General features: G+C 33.6%; 2 protein-coding genes and 1 long non-coding RNA gene across 3 annotated transcripts; all 3 read left to right on the top strand.

Annotated features, from left to right (window-relative positions):
- Positions 1-273: 273 nt before the first annotated feature.
- Positions 274-2,143, top strand: LOC117626259. Its single transcript, XR_004585534.1, has 2 exons — positions 274-601; positions 1,943-2,143. It is a non-coding gene; the product is annotated as an uncharacterized LOC117626259 (long non-coding RNA).
- A 1,469-nt stretch (positions 2,144-3,612) lies between these two features.
- Positions 3,613-4,286, top strand: LOC117625484 (putative receptor like protein 25). The gene is made up of 2 exons (XM_034357034.1): positions 3,613-3,835; positions 3,943-4,286. Exons 1-2 carry the CDS (start codon positions 3,613-3,615, stop codon positions 4,284-4,286), a joined length of 567 nt encoding a protein of 188 aa, XP_034212925.1.
- A 3,311-nt stretch (positions 4,287-7,597) lies between these two features.
- LOC117626254 lies at positions 7,598-8,639 on the top strand. Its single transcript, XM_034357920.1, has 4 exons — positions 7,598-7,960; positions 8,067-8,116; positions 8,210-8,291; positions 8,438-8,639. The coding sequence occupies exons 1-4, from the start codon at positions 7,711-7,713 to the stop codon at positions 8,482-8,484; spliced, it is 429 nt and encodes a 142-aa protein (XP_034213811.1). The 5' UTR covers positions 7,598-7,710; the 3' UTR covers positions 8,485-8,639.
- The last annotated feature ends 5,056 nt before the right edge of the window (positions 8,640-13,695 follow it).

The following is a 13,695-nucleotide window of genomic DNA, read 5'->3' as shown; positions in this document are numbered from 1 at the left end:
TGAGTTTTTTTTTTTCCCTTCAAATATAATCATATAAAACTAAATGAAACATTGAAAGCACGTATAAAAATTATAAAAATAATTCAAAGGTTTTATAAAATAAAATTTAAAACATTCAAAGCAACTTAAAATATAAAAAAATTCAGAAAACTAAGGCCATGTTTGGTATTCGATTTGAATATAATTTTATATCAAAAACAGATTTTAAATTAAAAGCTAAAAAAATCCGTTTTGTAGGCCATTATTAAAAACTAAAACTCAAAAACACCAACAAATTAGAAAACATAAAAAATTCTGTTTTTTTCGAATTTTTTTTTTCTACTCGTCTCATCGCTCGAGCAACGCTTGCTCTGAGCTCAAGCTTCAAGCCTCCATAGCAGAAGCTTGAAGCTTTGTTGCTCCCTGTCTCTCTCAATCTATCTCTTCGTCCCTCTCTCTCATCAGTAACTTTTAGGGCTGGGCATCTGAGCACCGCCCTCGCCGCCTCCTCTCGTCTCTGCGATTCTGTCAGTTGAAATCTCGGCGTCACACGCCACCGAACAGGCGCGCACCATTGGCTCGTCGTGAGCTGGAGTTGCTAATCTCCGATCTCTACAATCGGGTAATTTTTAGTTCCCTTTTTGTCCTTTATAACTGAAGATTGGAGTTTTTTTTTTCATTTGGATTTATAGCTTATTTATATCTAATTTGATTTTATTTATATGAATTCTTGTGTGTAACCTGATTGATTATTTTTTCATAGAAAGTGATGAAATGCTTTTAGATTTTGACATTATGGGTCCATTGTGTTCCCTATTCTGGTTATAGAATTCATTGGTTTCAATTTTTTCAGTTGTTTTTGTTTTTTGTTTTTATTATCTCATTTGAAGTCTCTAGCACTCAGAAGTCTGAAGGATATTTGCTCAGTTATGCTATTCATATGGGTTGTAATTTCTGAGATCCTGCTTATGTTGAATTGTTCATTTGATGCTTCTCTGCAATTTTTTTTCATGTATTGGTCCATAAAAGAAGTATTAATATGTTAATCAACTTCTATATTCTATTTAAAAAGAATTCTTGAATATGTAGTCTTTTGCACATCAGCTTGCCATTAGTATGAGCTCTGCAGTCAAAATTAACTCAATTTATTGTGATTGATCGTTTCACTTAACTTGACAAGTTTTGATAAGAGCTTGTTCAGTATGTGACAGTAAATATCATGTATTTTATACACAAGTTTTTTCTTAGACATTTGTTCAAACTAGTAGGAATTGTTACAGAAGAAGTTTTCTACTCAAGTTTTCATTTTGATCAATTTCATAGACACATTATAGAGGTATCAAATGTCAATGTTTAGCCGTAGGGTGCCCTTTGGTTATGGATTTTGTGAGTTTTGTTTTGGACTGGTTGAGCATTACAGAGGTATCTCTCTCTTCATCCACATCTCTCTCTCTCTCTCTCTCTCTCTCTCTCTCTCTCTCTCTCTCTAAGTTATATATAGCCAGTTTTATTGTTTCTTTATATTTGTGTGGCCATAGTTTGGATTTTCCTGGTATTGTCAAGGATATGGCTAGTGAACCATATTGAAGGTTATAGTAAGTTGTTCTACTGTTATGAAAAATCAAGCTTTGAATAGAGTTGTCATGAGCTTGCCCAAATTGGGTTCCATGTAGATTATGTTCTAAGAAGGCTTGTTAGATTTGACAGAGTCTAAGAAGGAAATATTACAGTGCATACCTTACCATGGAATTCTTTATTCATGGATTGTGTTGTGTGTGGTAGCAATTTTGTATCTCAGCTATATCATGGAATTCTTTATCTGCTATTTTAGTTGGAGAATTGTGAAGATTTATTCTCATTCCAATTTTGCAATTTGGTTATATACAAATATGATGGTGTCTGAAGTGACATTATTGGGGCCCTAATGGAATTTTGCACAATTTGCATGATCTTGATGTGGTAGATGAAGAAAGCTCTTGCGCAAATCAAGCAGGGAACACACCCATTTGCATGAGTGAGGACAATGCTAATGAAATTAGTGATGCAAGAGATTAAATAGCCGGAGCAATATCATTAGTCTAGAATTTATTTAGTATAGAATATTTTAATTTAATATGTATTATTTAAGACTTGAAGATCAATTGAGTTTGACGATCATTATTTATGTATGGTATTAAAATCAGCAGTCCCGATTCTCTGTGGTCCAAGAGATTGTGGTCACTCACCGTTGGATATTAATCCAATGGTTCAAAAAGTTTCTTAAAAGGAGTGCAAGAGTGAGTGAACCGTTGAATTTACATTCAACGATGAGTGACCACAAATCTCTTGACCCCTATAGTCCAAGAGATCAGGACTATTAAAATAAGTATGTTTAGTATAATTTCAATAATGTTTATCAATACCTTAGCTATAAAAAAAAAGAAAAAAAAAAGTTGTTTTCAAGAATTCAACCGAACAAGTTTCTAAATTTTAAAAATTTAAAAACTGTTTTCAAGTTGCATACCAAACGAGTTTTTGAATCTTAAAAAATGAATTTGAGAACTCTTTATTTTTTAAAATAATCTAAGGTTTTGAGTTTCCTACTTGGATAGAATACCAAACGGGTCCTAAGAAAATAGATTGACAGAACATGGTGGTCAATTTATTAATATGAAGAAGATAGTGAGTGAGTAAGGGCATGTTTGGTATTCTATCCAAGTAGAGAACTCAAAAATTGTTATTTTTCTTAAAAAACAAGGAGTTCTCAAATCCATTTTTTAAGATTCAAAAAGTTGTTTGGTATACAACTTGAAAACTGTTTTTGAATCTTTAAAATTTGAAAACTTGTTTGGTAGAGTTCTTAAAAACAATTTTTTTCTTCATTTTTTATAATTAAGATATTTTGATAAACATTATCAGAATTATATTAAACATACTATTTTGATAAATCTCAACAATCGAAAACAAATTCTTATCATCGAACAAATGAGTACAAAGCAACTGCATAACAAAACTGAGTTCACAATAATAGATCATACAGTAAAGGCCACAACGGTAAAGTCCATATACACACACACACACACACACACACTACAAATGTCTAGTTTCTACCCAAAAATAGCTGCCAAAGCTGCTTCTTTTCCTCACTCTTTTAGTCTTAGAGAGAGAGAAAGGGAACAATAACAAGCAGATGATTGGTTTTTAGGTGGGATCCTGGATGTAGTGGCAGGTGAATCACTGATCAAAGAGCAGATTTTGGAGAGATTTTTCATCGATGTAGTGGTCGGTGAACCACTTTGACTGCAGAATAATAAATTTCATGGAGTGATTCCTTGGACATTTTCTAAGGGAAACATTTTGAGAAATCTTAATCTTAATGTAAATCAGTTCGAAGGGTCGTTGCCGCACACTTTGCTCACATGTAGAGAGTTGGAAGTTCTAGACCTTGAAAACAACAAAATTCAAGACACATTCTCAAATTAGCTAGAATCTCTTCCGAAGTTGCAGGTTCTTATCTTGAGGTCTAACAAATTCTATGGTGAAATAGGCATTCCGAAAACTAACTTTCCATTCCAAAAATTGTGTATCATGGACTTATCCTACAATCGGTTTAGCGGTCTCTTGCCAACAAAATATTTTGAACATTTGACGGCCATGATAAACTCGCAAGAACATGAACTGAAATATATGGGAGAGGGCTACTATCAGGATACTGTGGCAGTGGCAATTAAATGCAATGTAATTGAAATGGCGAAGATCATGACTTTCTTCACAACTATTGATTTCTCAAACAACACTTTCAGAGGAGAGATTCCAAATGCAATCAGTAAGCTTAAATTATTGAAGGGGCTTAAATTTTCTCATAATGAGCTTACAGGTACAATTCCACCATCATTTGGTGATATGTGCAATCTTGAATGGTTAGATCTGTCTTCAAACAAACTTGTTGGTGATATTTCGGAGCAATTGGCAAATTTGACATAGTATCAAAGTTCAATGTTTCAAAAAATCAACTTGTGGGGCCCATACCTCATGGCAAGCAATTTGATACATTTGAAAATGATTCATATAGTGGGAATACCGAATTGTGTGGATTGCCACTTTCTAAAATATGCAATGCACATCAATCACCACCATCGTCATTCCAACAAGAGGATGATTTGGAGCATGGGAATGGTTTTGATTGGAAGGTAGTGTTGATGGGGTATGTATCTGGGGTGGTAATGGGAATATCTGTGGGATATCTTGTCCTCTCTAATGGAACACCAGATTGGCTTGTTAAAATGGTAGGAAGAAAGCAACGTCGTAGAACTGTTGAAATCACATGACGACGTGCTTGAAGAATTAACCATTCCAAAAGTTTATGTATTTTCATATTGTATATCATTTTTTTAATGAATATTGTATTATGTCAAAGCGCAATAAATATGCATGAATTTAAAAAGAGGATCCTACTTTTGTTAAAGTAGAGTAATTGCTCGTGCATCTTGTAATTTGTCAAACACAATTGACAAATCAATTTAATCAGTACACGCAATTTGGCTCAACTATGTTATATACTCCTAAAAATCTTCTCATTCCAAAAAATACAAGGAAATGAAAAGAATTAAATCACTAAATAGCATGCATAAAATCCAAAATTTATTTTTTCTCCTTATCCAAACATTTTTTTGCATATTTGGACCACACACAGAATGTGAATCATATTTAGACAAATTTTGACTAGCAGAGATTGGAGGCAAAACATGAAAACCATTTGAACACACAAATTATAATTTCCTACCAAGACCAAAGACCAAAGACCAAATATCAAATCAAAGCCTGGTAACTAGTTACAATAATTTCCTAGTTACACCCATGTGACAATATAGATGCTTCCTTGCTTGCTGATTTTCCATGAAACAAACTCATCATGTACTTGCCATACTAAAAATGGTAACTAGTTACAAGAATTTCCTAGCTAGCTGACACTGGGACCTACACCCATGTGACAATATAGATGCTTCACCCTCGATGTCAAAAGATGCTTGCTGATTTTGCAGGAAACAAGCTCAAGTACTTGCCATCCTACCACAGTGGAAATTTTAAATGAAGGACAACGAAGCTTGTTATAAATATCAACTTCTCAAGTATTACATATTGGAATTTTTGATATAAAAAAATTTGCATTAAATGGATGGAGTTGGAGAGACTCTATTTGAGAGAGAGAGAGACTATGTAGAGAACATGTGACATTTTTGAACAGTTCAAAAGTTCTAAAAAGAAAAATACAAAAATTAATTCACAATAAGTGACTGTGTGGGTGACATGTTTTGATAGTAAATTGAACAAATTTCAAAAAAATTGACCATAAATCCTCAACTCGTTACTTTCAAATAATTAAAGTCTTTAATTTACTCAAAACAAATCTAGGTAATAAATCTATGAAATATGTTACAGAGAAAAAAGAATGCTTACCTTTAATTCGGACTTAATTGCTAAAATTATAAAACTAAAAGATTATAATTATCAAAATTGAAATGACATTGAGGGAATCTTTTTTTGGGCAAAAATGAAGGAAAAAGGCACAAGCATTCGCAAATATATATGTGTGATCCACATTGCCTAATGAGTAGGTGAGTGCGGAGATGCAACGTGGCCCAATATGAAGCTGTGGTGACTTTCAATTCAGTCGATACCCTCTCTCTCTCTCTCTCTCTCTCTCTCTCTCTCTCTCAACTCATCACGCGACCAAATATGGAAGCCTCAGTCTCTTCCTTCACACAAATGGCAACTCCAAGTTCCTCCAACAACACTCTCTTAGGAAGAAGCCTTAAAACATTGAAGGGGCTTAACTTTTCTCATAATGAGCTTACAAGTACAATTCCATCATCATTTGGCGATATATACAATCTTGAATGGTTAGATCTCTCTTCAAACAGACTTGTAGGTGATATTCCGGAGCAATTGACAAATTTGACATCGCTTGAAAAGTTCAACGTTTCAAAAAATCGACTTGTGGGCCCACACCTCGAGGCAAGCAATTTGATACATTTAAAAATGATTCATATAGTGGAAATACATGATTGTATGGATTGCCACTTTCTAAAACATGCGGTGCACATCAATCACCGCCGTCCTCATTCCAACAAGAGGATGATTTGGAGAATGGGAATGGTTTTGATTGGAAGGTAGTGTTGATGGGGTATGCATCTGGGGTGATAATTGGAATATCTGTGGGATATCTTGTACTCTCTAACAGAACACCCGATTGGCTTGTGCAAGTGGTCGGCATAAAGTGATGGCATAGAATTGTGAAAATCACACAGCAACGTGCTTGAAGAAACCATTCCAAAAATTTATATATGCTTGAAGAAACCATTCCAAAAGTTTATGTATTTTCATATTGTATATCATTTCTTATGAATATTGTGTTATGTCAAAGCACCAATAAATATGCATGAATTCGAAAAGAGGATCCTTTTTACTCTTGTTAAAGTAAAGTAATTGCCCGTGCATCTTTGTCAAACACAACTGACAAATCAATTCAATCAATACATGCAATTTTCCTCAACTATGTTATACACTCCTATAAATATTCTCATTCCAAAAAATACAAGGAAATGAAAAGAATGAAATCACCAAATAGCATGCATAAAAGAAAGTAGTATTTGCCCACAACTGAAAACTAGGGTACAATATACGAATCAATTAAAAATATGATCAATCACACTAAAGCATGAAAGGTTCAACATTAATAATTTAACTAATAAATAGAGAAATAACACCTGAATTTTGGGTATTTTTTCCCTTCAAATATAATCACATAAAACTAAACTAAACATTCAAAGCACATATAAAATTTATATATAAAAAAAAATAAAATCAAAACTCATATAAAATAAAATGAAAAACATTCAAAACAACTTAAAATAAGTTCAGAAAACTAACAAAGTAGATTGACAGAGCTAATATGAAGAAGATAGTGAGTGAGTAAAATTGCTGAGCTAAAAAAAGAAAAGAATGCTCAACGAAAGTTTTGATTCCTCTTAAAAAATCCAAACAATTTTTTCTCCTTGTCCAAACTTTTTTGCATATTTGGTCTACACACAATGTGAATCATATTTGGACAACTTTTGACTACGGAGAAATTATACCTACCAAGACCAAAGACCAAAGACCAAAGACCAAATATCAAATAAAAGCCTTGGTTGCAAAATTTTCCAAAGCTGTTTGCTTGCTTGCTGATTTTTCATGAAAAAACTCAAGTACTTGCCATACTAAAAATGGTAACTAGTTACAATAATTTCCTAGCTAGCTAACACTGGGACCTACACCTATGTGACAATATACACTAACTCCCATTGGAGTGTGTGGGTGACATGTTATGACAGTAAATTGGACAAACTTTAAAAAAATTTACTATAAGTTCTCAACTCGTTACTTTCATATAATTGGAGTCTTTTATTTACTCAAAGCAAATCTCGGTAATAAATCCGTGTAATATATTACGGAGAAAAACAAATGCTTACCCTTAATTGGGACTTAATTGCTAAAATTATAAAACTATAAGATTATAATTATCAAAATTGAGGGAATTTTTTTTTGGGGCAAAAATGAGAGAAAAAGGCACAAGCGCAAATATATATGTCTGATCCACATTGCCTAATGAGTGGGTGAGTGCGTAGTTGCAACGTGGCCCAATATGAAGCAGTGGTGACTTTCAATTCAGCCGATACCCTCTCTCTCTCTCAACTCATCACACGACCAAATATGGAAGCCTCAGTCTCTTCCTTCACACAAATGGCGACTCCAAGTTCCTCCAACAACACTCTCTTAGGAAGAAGCCTTCACATCTCAAAACATGCAAGCTTTACCAGAAAACCAAGCAACCAGAACCAGCAGCTAGCTATGAAAAAACCAAGCACAAAAGCTTGGAGGGTTGCAGCAATTCATCATGTTCCGGTTGTAGCGGATCCAACGCCGGTTGCCATCACTTGGCAAATTGTTGTTGGAGCCATAGGTATATTTTCACTCTTAAATTATATAACTACTGTAAATTCTTTCTGAATTATTGAATTTTGAATTTCTTTTTTTCTTTTTCTTTTTTGTTTTTTGTGCATGCGCAGCTGGAGTTACACCTTTTGTGGTGGCTGGGATTGAATTCAGCAAAAGAATAGTAAGTTTTCCAGAGTTCATAATTAATCATTTATTTTTGTTAGTGATAATATGGTATTGATGATTATGCATATATATATTATATATATATTAGATAGCACAGAAAAGATGTGAGGTATGTGGAGGGTCAGGGCTTGTTTTGACCAAAGAAGACTACGTCAAATGTCCTGGATGTGGTATGTGTTCAGATCCCGTGCTTTCAAAGGGCTGAAAAAAATCTGTTTCTCATTATTATTTATAATTTTTCTGGATTGAACCCCTCGGTTTTTTTTTTTTTTTTTTGGTCAACTTAATTCACATTCTTCGTAAATTTTTTTTCCAGGTGGATTTCTCCCTTGGCAGTCATGGAAAAGATTCTTTTCTGGCTAAGATAATTTTTTTTTTTTCCTACCCTTAATACATTTTCCATAAAGTTCGACTGGGGACGTTTTATTCAATGTTATGCTTCAACATAAAATTTTTCTTTTTATTTTTTAAGAAAACAACAGTCATACTCATCTGTATAAAAAAATAAACATTAAATATGTTGGATACCCAAATTGTAGAACCACCAACTAACTCCCACTCTTTGGCTAACTCTCTAATCCTCAACTCACCCTTTTCTTTTCTCTAACTTAAAATCTTGTATTGAAGGAGTATAATGGAGTATCAAATTATCATCTAAGCCATTCTTATGAGAATGATACTTCCACGTTTTCCAAATTTTTAGTTCTAAAAATTAAAAGTAAACGATAGGGTGGATAAAGGAAAAATGGGAATGTGACAATTGAACTCACCAATGAGGTTCTAACAAACTTTGACAAATATTATTTATCTAAAAAATAAGTTATAGAGTTTCTCCCTATTTTGAATAAAGTCATATGCGATGGTCTTAAGTAGCAAGTCCTCTTCAATTCAATTTAAGGGATGATAGCCCGCCAACCACCAAACCTTTGTCATGGATTGTAGTATATCTAAAGGCTAAGAAAGTGTGTCAAAATGTGTGGTTTTTTTTGGGTCCCTCGATCTTATATAGAAGGATATTAAAAGAATTACTAAATTACTAAATTACTAAACAGCATATATAAAATCCCATAATTTGTGGCTAGTGACTTTTTGGCCCTTTATAGTTAGTGTCTTTTTTGGCTAAATTATGAATGCAATCCCATAATGGCTAAATTTTTGGCTAAATTCTCAATAAAATAAAACCAAGAGTAAAATAAGTTGAGTTTGTGAATGGTACTAAGAATATTAATATATGAATCAACTTAAGATAGACAATTGTCTGTGGCCATATAATTACAATAAAAAATAAATGAATATGATCATATAAAAATTCAAAAGGTTCAATTTACGTTTACTATGCTATCGAAAGAATAAAATCTTGGGCTTCTTAGATCTAGGTCCAAAACGATTAGCTATCATTGGGTTTAGTCCATGCATTTTTTATTTTAGATGTAGATCCTTTGACGTTTATTACTTCTTCTTTTTTGTTTCGATTTTACTCTTCAATGTAAATAAGGAAAACACATTTAAAATATAAATTTAATGCATTATTTCCTTATAATTACATTTCAGAATTTAAATTTTGAATTATATTCTTGATAAATCGTGTTACCTATAAGTTAGGAACATAAATTACAAGACTACCTATAAATTAGGAACATAAATTAGAAGACTACCTATAAGTCAGATACAAAAATAGACAAATAAAATTTTATGTTACCTATAAAAATTAGAACATAAATTAAACATTGTCGAAAATATGAGAAACAAAAACAAAACCATATATACCTATGCAATAGGACACCGTAAACAAATGCATTTTTTCCTTTGTCAAAACATTTAGAGTTCGAAGGAGCATGATTGTTGGTAAAAAAACGTGATTTTTGGGATATGTTTGCTATATTTTCCTTTTCTATTCAATGCCAAATGTTGTAAATAGCTAATTATTATGACATAAATGACTATGACCCGATTCAAGTTATAAGGGGCAACATTGGAACAAAAATAAATAAAAAGATTACATCAGAAAATATTTAAAAAGAAATGTAATCATATGTGGCACAAAAGTCAAAGGACTTAGATCAAAGTCACTAAATTTGATGATTAAACCCAACTCCTCAATGAAAATTTGGATCTATATCAACTTTTCTTTAAAATCTTTGATGACCTCTCCATTCTCCTTCTGTTTTGCAAGTACAAGAATTGTAGCAACCATCATAATTACGCCAAAATATCATGTTTGCAAATTCACTCACCACCCTGATTGCTGGACTGGCAATTGAGGAAGAACGCCGCAAAAACAATACTCTCTTTCCCAAAGTTTTAACTCTAGTCCAATCTTTTCGTGATGAATATGAAATTGGTAGTTAGGTGACGATGGGTAAATTTAAATGCTATTCAAGCAAACACAATGATTTCACACACTTTAAACCTTGACCAAATATACTTATGACTAGTCAACTGCTAGTCATGATAAACCATAACGAAGAACACACACAAAGAGCATAACAATATGTACCTGCAAGCCTAGAAAATTACTAGTGACAACCTAGGCACTCAAAAGGACCCTTCAGTCTAGGCATCCCAGGTGCTAGCAATCACTACGGTGAAAGTGTGTGAAAAAAACATCATAATCAAATAAACAACAAACAGCAAATAATGATGACTAGTCAACCGTAAAAACACAAACCCAGAAATGCATGAACATCATGCAATATGACTAGTCAACTATCAAGAACAAAAATCCAGAAAATAATGAAGCTGCAAACTAGAAATTGTCCACCTATAAACCCACCACTGGAAAAACTTGGGGGTCATCAACCGACCAGGCAATCTACTAAGCAAAGAAGATTCTTACAAAAAAAATGCAAGCAAGCTCAAGAGATCCTAGATCTATTTAGGAAGATAAGCTATACCTCCTTTGTGCAATCTTTTTCTCCAACTTAACAAAGCTAGTAGTTTAGTCCTGCATGGCAATGGCAGCTCCTTCTTCGGCTTTTTCATCCCACGGTACCAACTAGCCAGCTCAAACTTGAACAGAAACCAACAATTTGAATTCAAGGAGAAAATACCAATTTCTTCAAGAAACCATACTCTTGAAGAAACCAATCTTGAATCTGACATAGATGTATAGAGAATGTGTTTGTTCTAACTAGATGCAGATTTAATATTTCAAAAGCAGTTTTCGAAAATTAATTTAGAAAACTCATAGATGAAAATGGTGGTTTTCTCTTGAGGAAGAAGAAGAAGCAAAAGGATAGAGAAACCTTTTCAAAACCTCACCTCAAAATTGACCCCTACCAAATGAGGAATCATTTGGCTTTTACCAAAAAATTCCTAGGTCAGAATAGTACACATGGCAACTGAGAAAATTCGTAGAATAAGACAAAAAGGTTTGGTAGGATCCAGCTGGAAAACTTACTGATGCAAAAAATGATTAGTCATACGAAAACAAGATGACTAGTCATAATCTTAAGAAATCTAATGAATGCAATATGATGCAATGCACAAATTATTGAGGGGAATAAGCAAGACGAAATTATTGAGGCCCAGATGAATACAAGTTCCCCCTACAATCCAGAAGACAACTCTGGAGACTATTATCCAAGCCCTCCACATAGTGGTTATTAATTTACGTTTATTTGTAATTGTTGTTTATCTTTATTTATAATTGTCATTTATCTTTATTTGTAATTCTTGTTTATCTTTATTTTTATTATCGTTTATCTTTATTTGTAATTGTTGTTTATCTTTATTTATAATTATCGTTTATCTTTTTTTTATGATTTTTTTTTTTTTCTATGATTAGTTTTTTTTATAAAAAAATTCAATGATAAACCATATAATTCATTAAAATCACACAAGCACTTTTATAATTTAAACGCACTTTCATAATTAAAACACACAACATAGCTCATTGCCCCTCTCCTTCGCATCTCCAAATGTGGTTGATCAAATCATTTATTAGATTGTGATCCACTTGTGAAGCACGAACTTTATTATGACGGACCATGTAGTCTGAGATAGTTTGTCTGTCTCGGTTTATATCGTACGTGATAGTTGGCTCAAGCTCATAAGCAAGTCTTGCTCTTGCTCTTCTAGATGTTCATAGACAAATATAATCATCATCAGTCTGCATCTAAATCCTCATACTCATCCTCAACAATCATGTTGTGCAATATTATGCACGTCATCATGATGGAATAAAGTTGTTCTTTACCCCACATACGTGCAAATCCCTTAACAATTGCCCATTGAGCCTGAAGTATTGTGAAGGCTCTTTCGGCATCCTTCCTATAAGCTTCTTGTTTTTGGGCAAATAGTCTTTTTTTCGAGTATCCAGTTGGAAAATCGTCTTAACCAATATAGCCTAATAATGGTAGATACCATCAGCCAAGTAATAACCTAGATTGTATTCCTTTTCATTGACAACATATTGGATATGAGGAGACACTCTATTGACTACCTCATTGAATAACGGGGAATGAGCTAGGACGTTGATATCGTTGTTCGATCCAGCGATTCCAAAAAAGGCATGCCATATCCAAGTGTCATACGAGGCCACTGCCTCTAGAACGATAGTTGGCTTATGCTTGTAGCTGATAAACTGGCATGTCCAAGTAGTGGGGCAGTTCTTCCATTCCCAATGCATGCAGTGCCTAACATGTATGGGAATCCTCTACGACTAGCCTTGTGCAAGAGCCTGTAAAGTTCTGCCGAATTTGGGAGTGGAGGTACCAATGACCATACACGGCTTTAATAACAAAACAAAACTTTCGCAAACATTCAAGGGTTGTAGATTCACCCAATTTACAGTACTCATCGATGAAGTCTGCCAAGCATCCATATGTGAGCATTCAAAAAATGGATGTTAGCTTCTGATCTGAGGATAGACTTTGTTGTCCACAAGTGTCTATCTTCTGGGTAAAGTATGGCTCATGTGCAACAACATCATTCAAGATGCGATAGAAAAGCTCTCTTCTCATGCGGAACCGCCTGCAAAAGTCCACTGGGGGATAAAGTGATCTTTCACAGAAGTAGTCCTCCATGAGACTCTTATGATGTTTTTCTCTCTTCCGATTCTTGTATTCATGGCCTACAACAGAACCACCATGTTTGGATTGTTGAGCATATTGCTCCAGCAAAAACGTATAGTGTTGAACAGCCGTTGCAACCCTCTGTTGATGAAGGTCATCATCATCAAAATCATCATTGAAGAAATTTTGTATAGCCTTCCCACGTGAATTCATTGTAAGAAGGAGAATTGAAGGAGATTGTGTGGTCAATTCAGTAGAATAACACTTCTTAAATAGACAAGAGAATGAAATGACCTACATGTTTGAAAATAATTGAATGAAGATAGGAAAAGATAGGGAAATATAAGGGAATCCAATAAAGTGAGATGAACAAAAATGGGCAATGGTTCAGAACTTGATTGAAACAAGACAAGATGGGAAATGATTCAGAAAATAATTGAATGAAGATAGGAAAAGATAAGGAAAGATAAGGGAATCTAATAAAATGAGATGGACAAAGTTGAGCAGTGGTTCAGAGCATGATTGAAACAAGACAATAGGAGATAGGACGAGGTTCAGA

This window comes from Prunus dulcis, chromosome 4 (assembly GCF_902201215.1).
Source record: "Prunus dulcis chromosome 4, ALMONDv2, whole genome shotgun sequence".
NCBI classification, from domain to species: Eukaryota; Viridiplantae; Streptophyta; class Magnoliopsida; order Rosales; family Rosaceae; genus Prunus; species Prunus dulcis.
The sequence above is the reverse complement of the archived record's forward strand: the minus strand, read 5'-3'. Positions and strand labels throughout refer to the sequence as shown.

What these genes read in the sequence shown, in the direction of transcription:
- LOC117625484 (XM_034357034.1), top strand. Translation starts at nt 3,613, where the DNA reads ATGATAAACTCGCAAGAACATGAACTGAAATATATGGGAGAGGGCTAC. An exon ending in TTCTCATAATGAGCTTACAG is followed by an intron (nt 3,836 to 3,942) that starts GTACAATTCCAC and finishes AATTTGACATAG; the next exon opens with TATCAAAGTTCAATGTTTCA.
- LOC117626254 (XM_034357920.1), top strand. Translation starts at nt 7,711, where the DNA reads ATGGAAGCCTCAGTCTCTTCCTTCACACAAATGGCGACTCCAAGTTCC. An exon ending in TTGAATTCAGCAAAAGAATA is followed by an intron (nt 8,117 to 8,209) that starts GTAAGTTTTCCA and finishes TATATATATTAG; the next exon opens with ATAGCACAGAAAAGATGTGA. An exon ending in CGTCAAATGTCCTGGATGTG is followed by an intron (nt 8,292 to 8,437) that starts GTATGTGTTCAG and finishes TTTTTTTTCCAG; the next exon opens with GTGGATTTCTCCCTTGGCAG.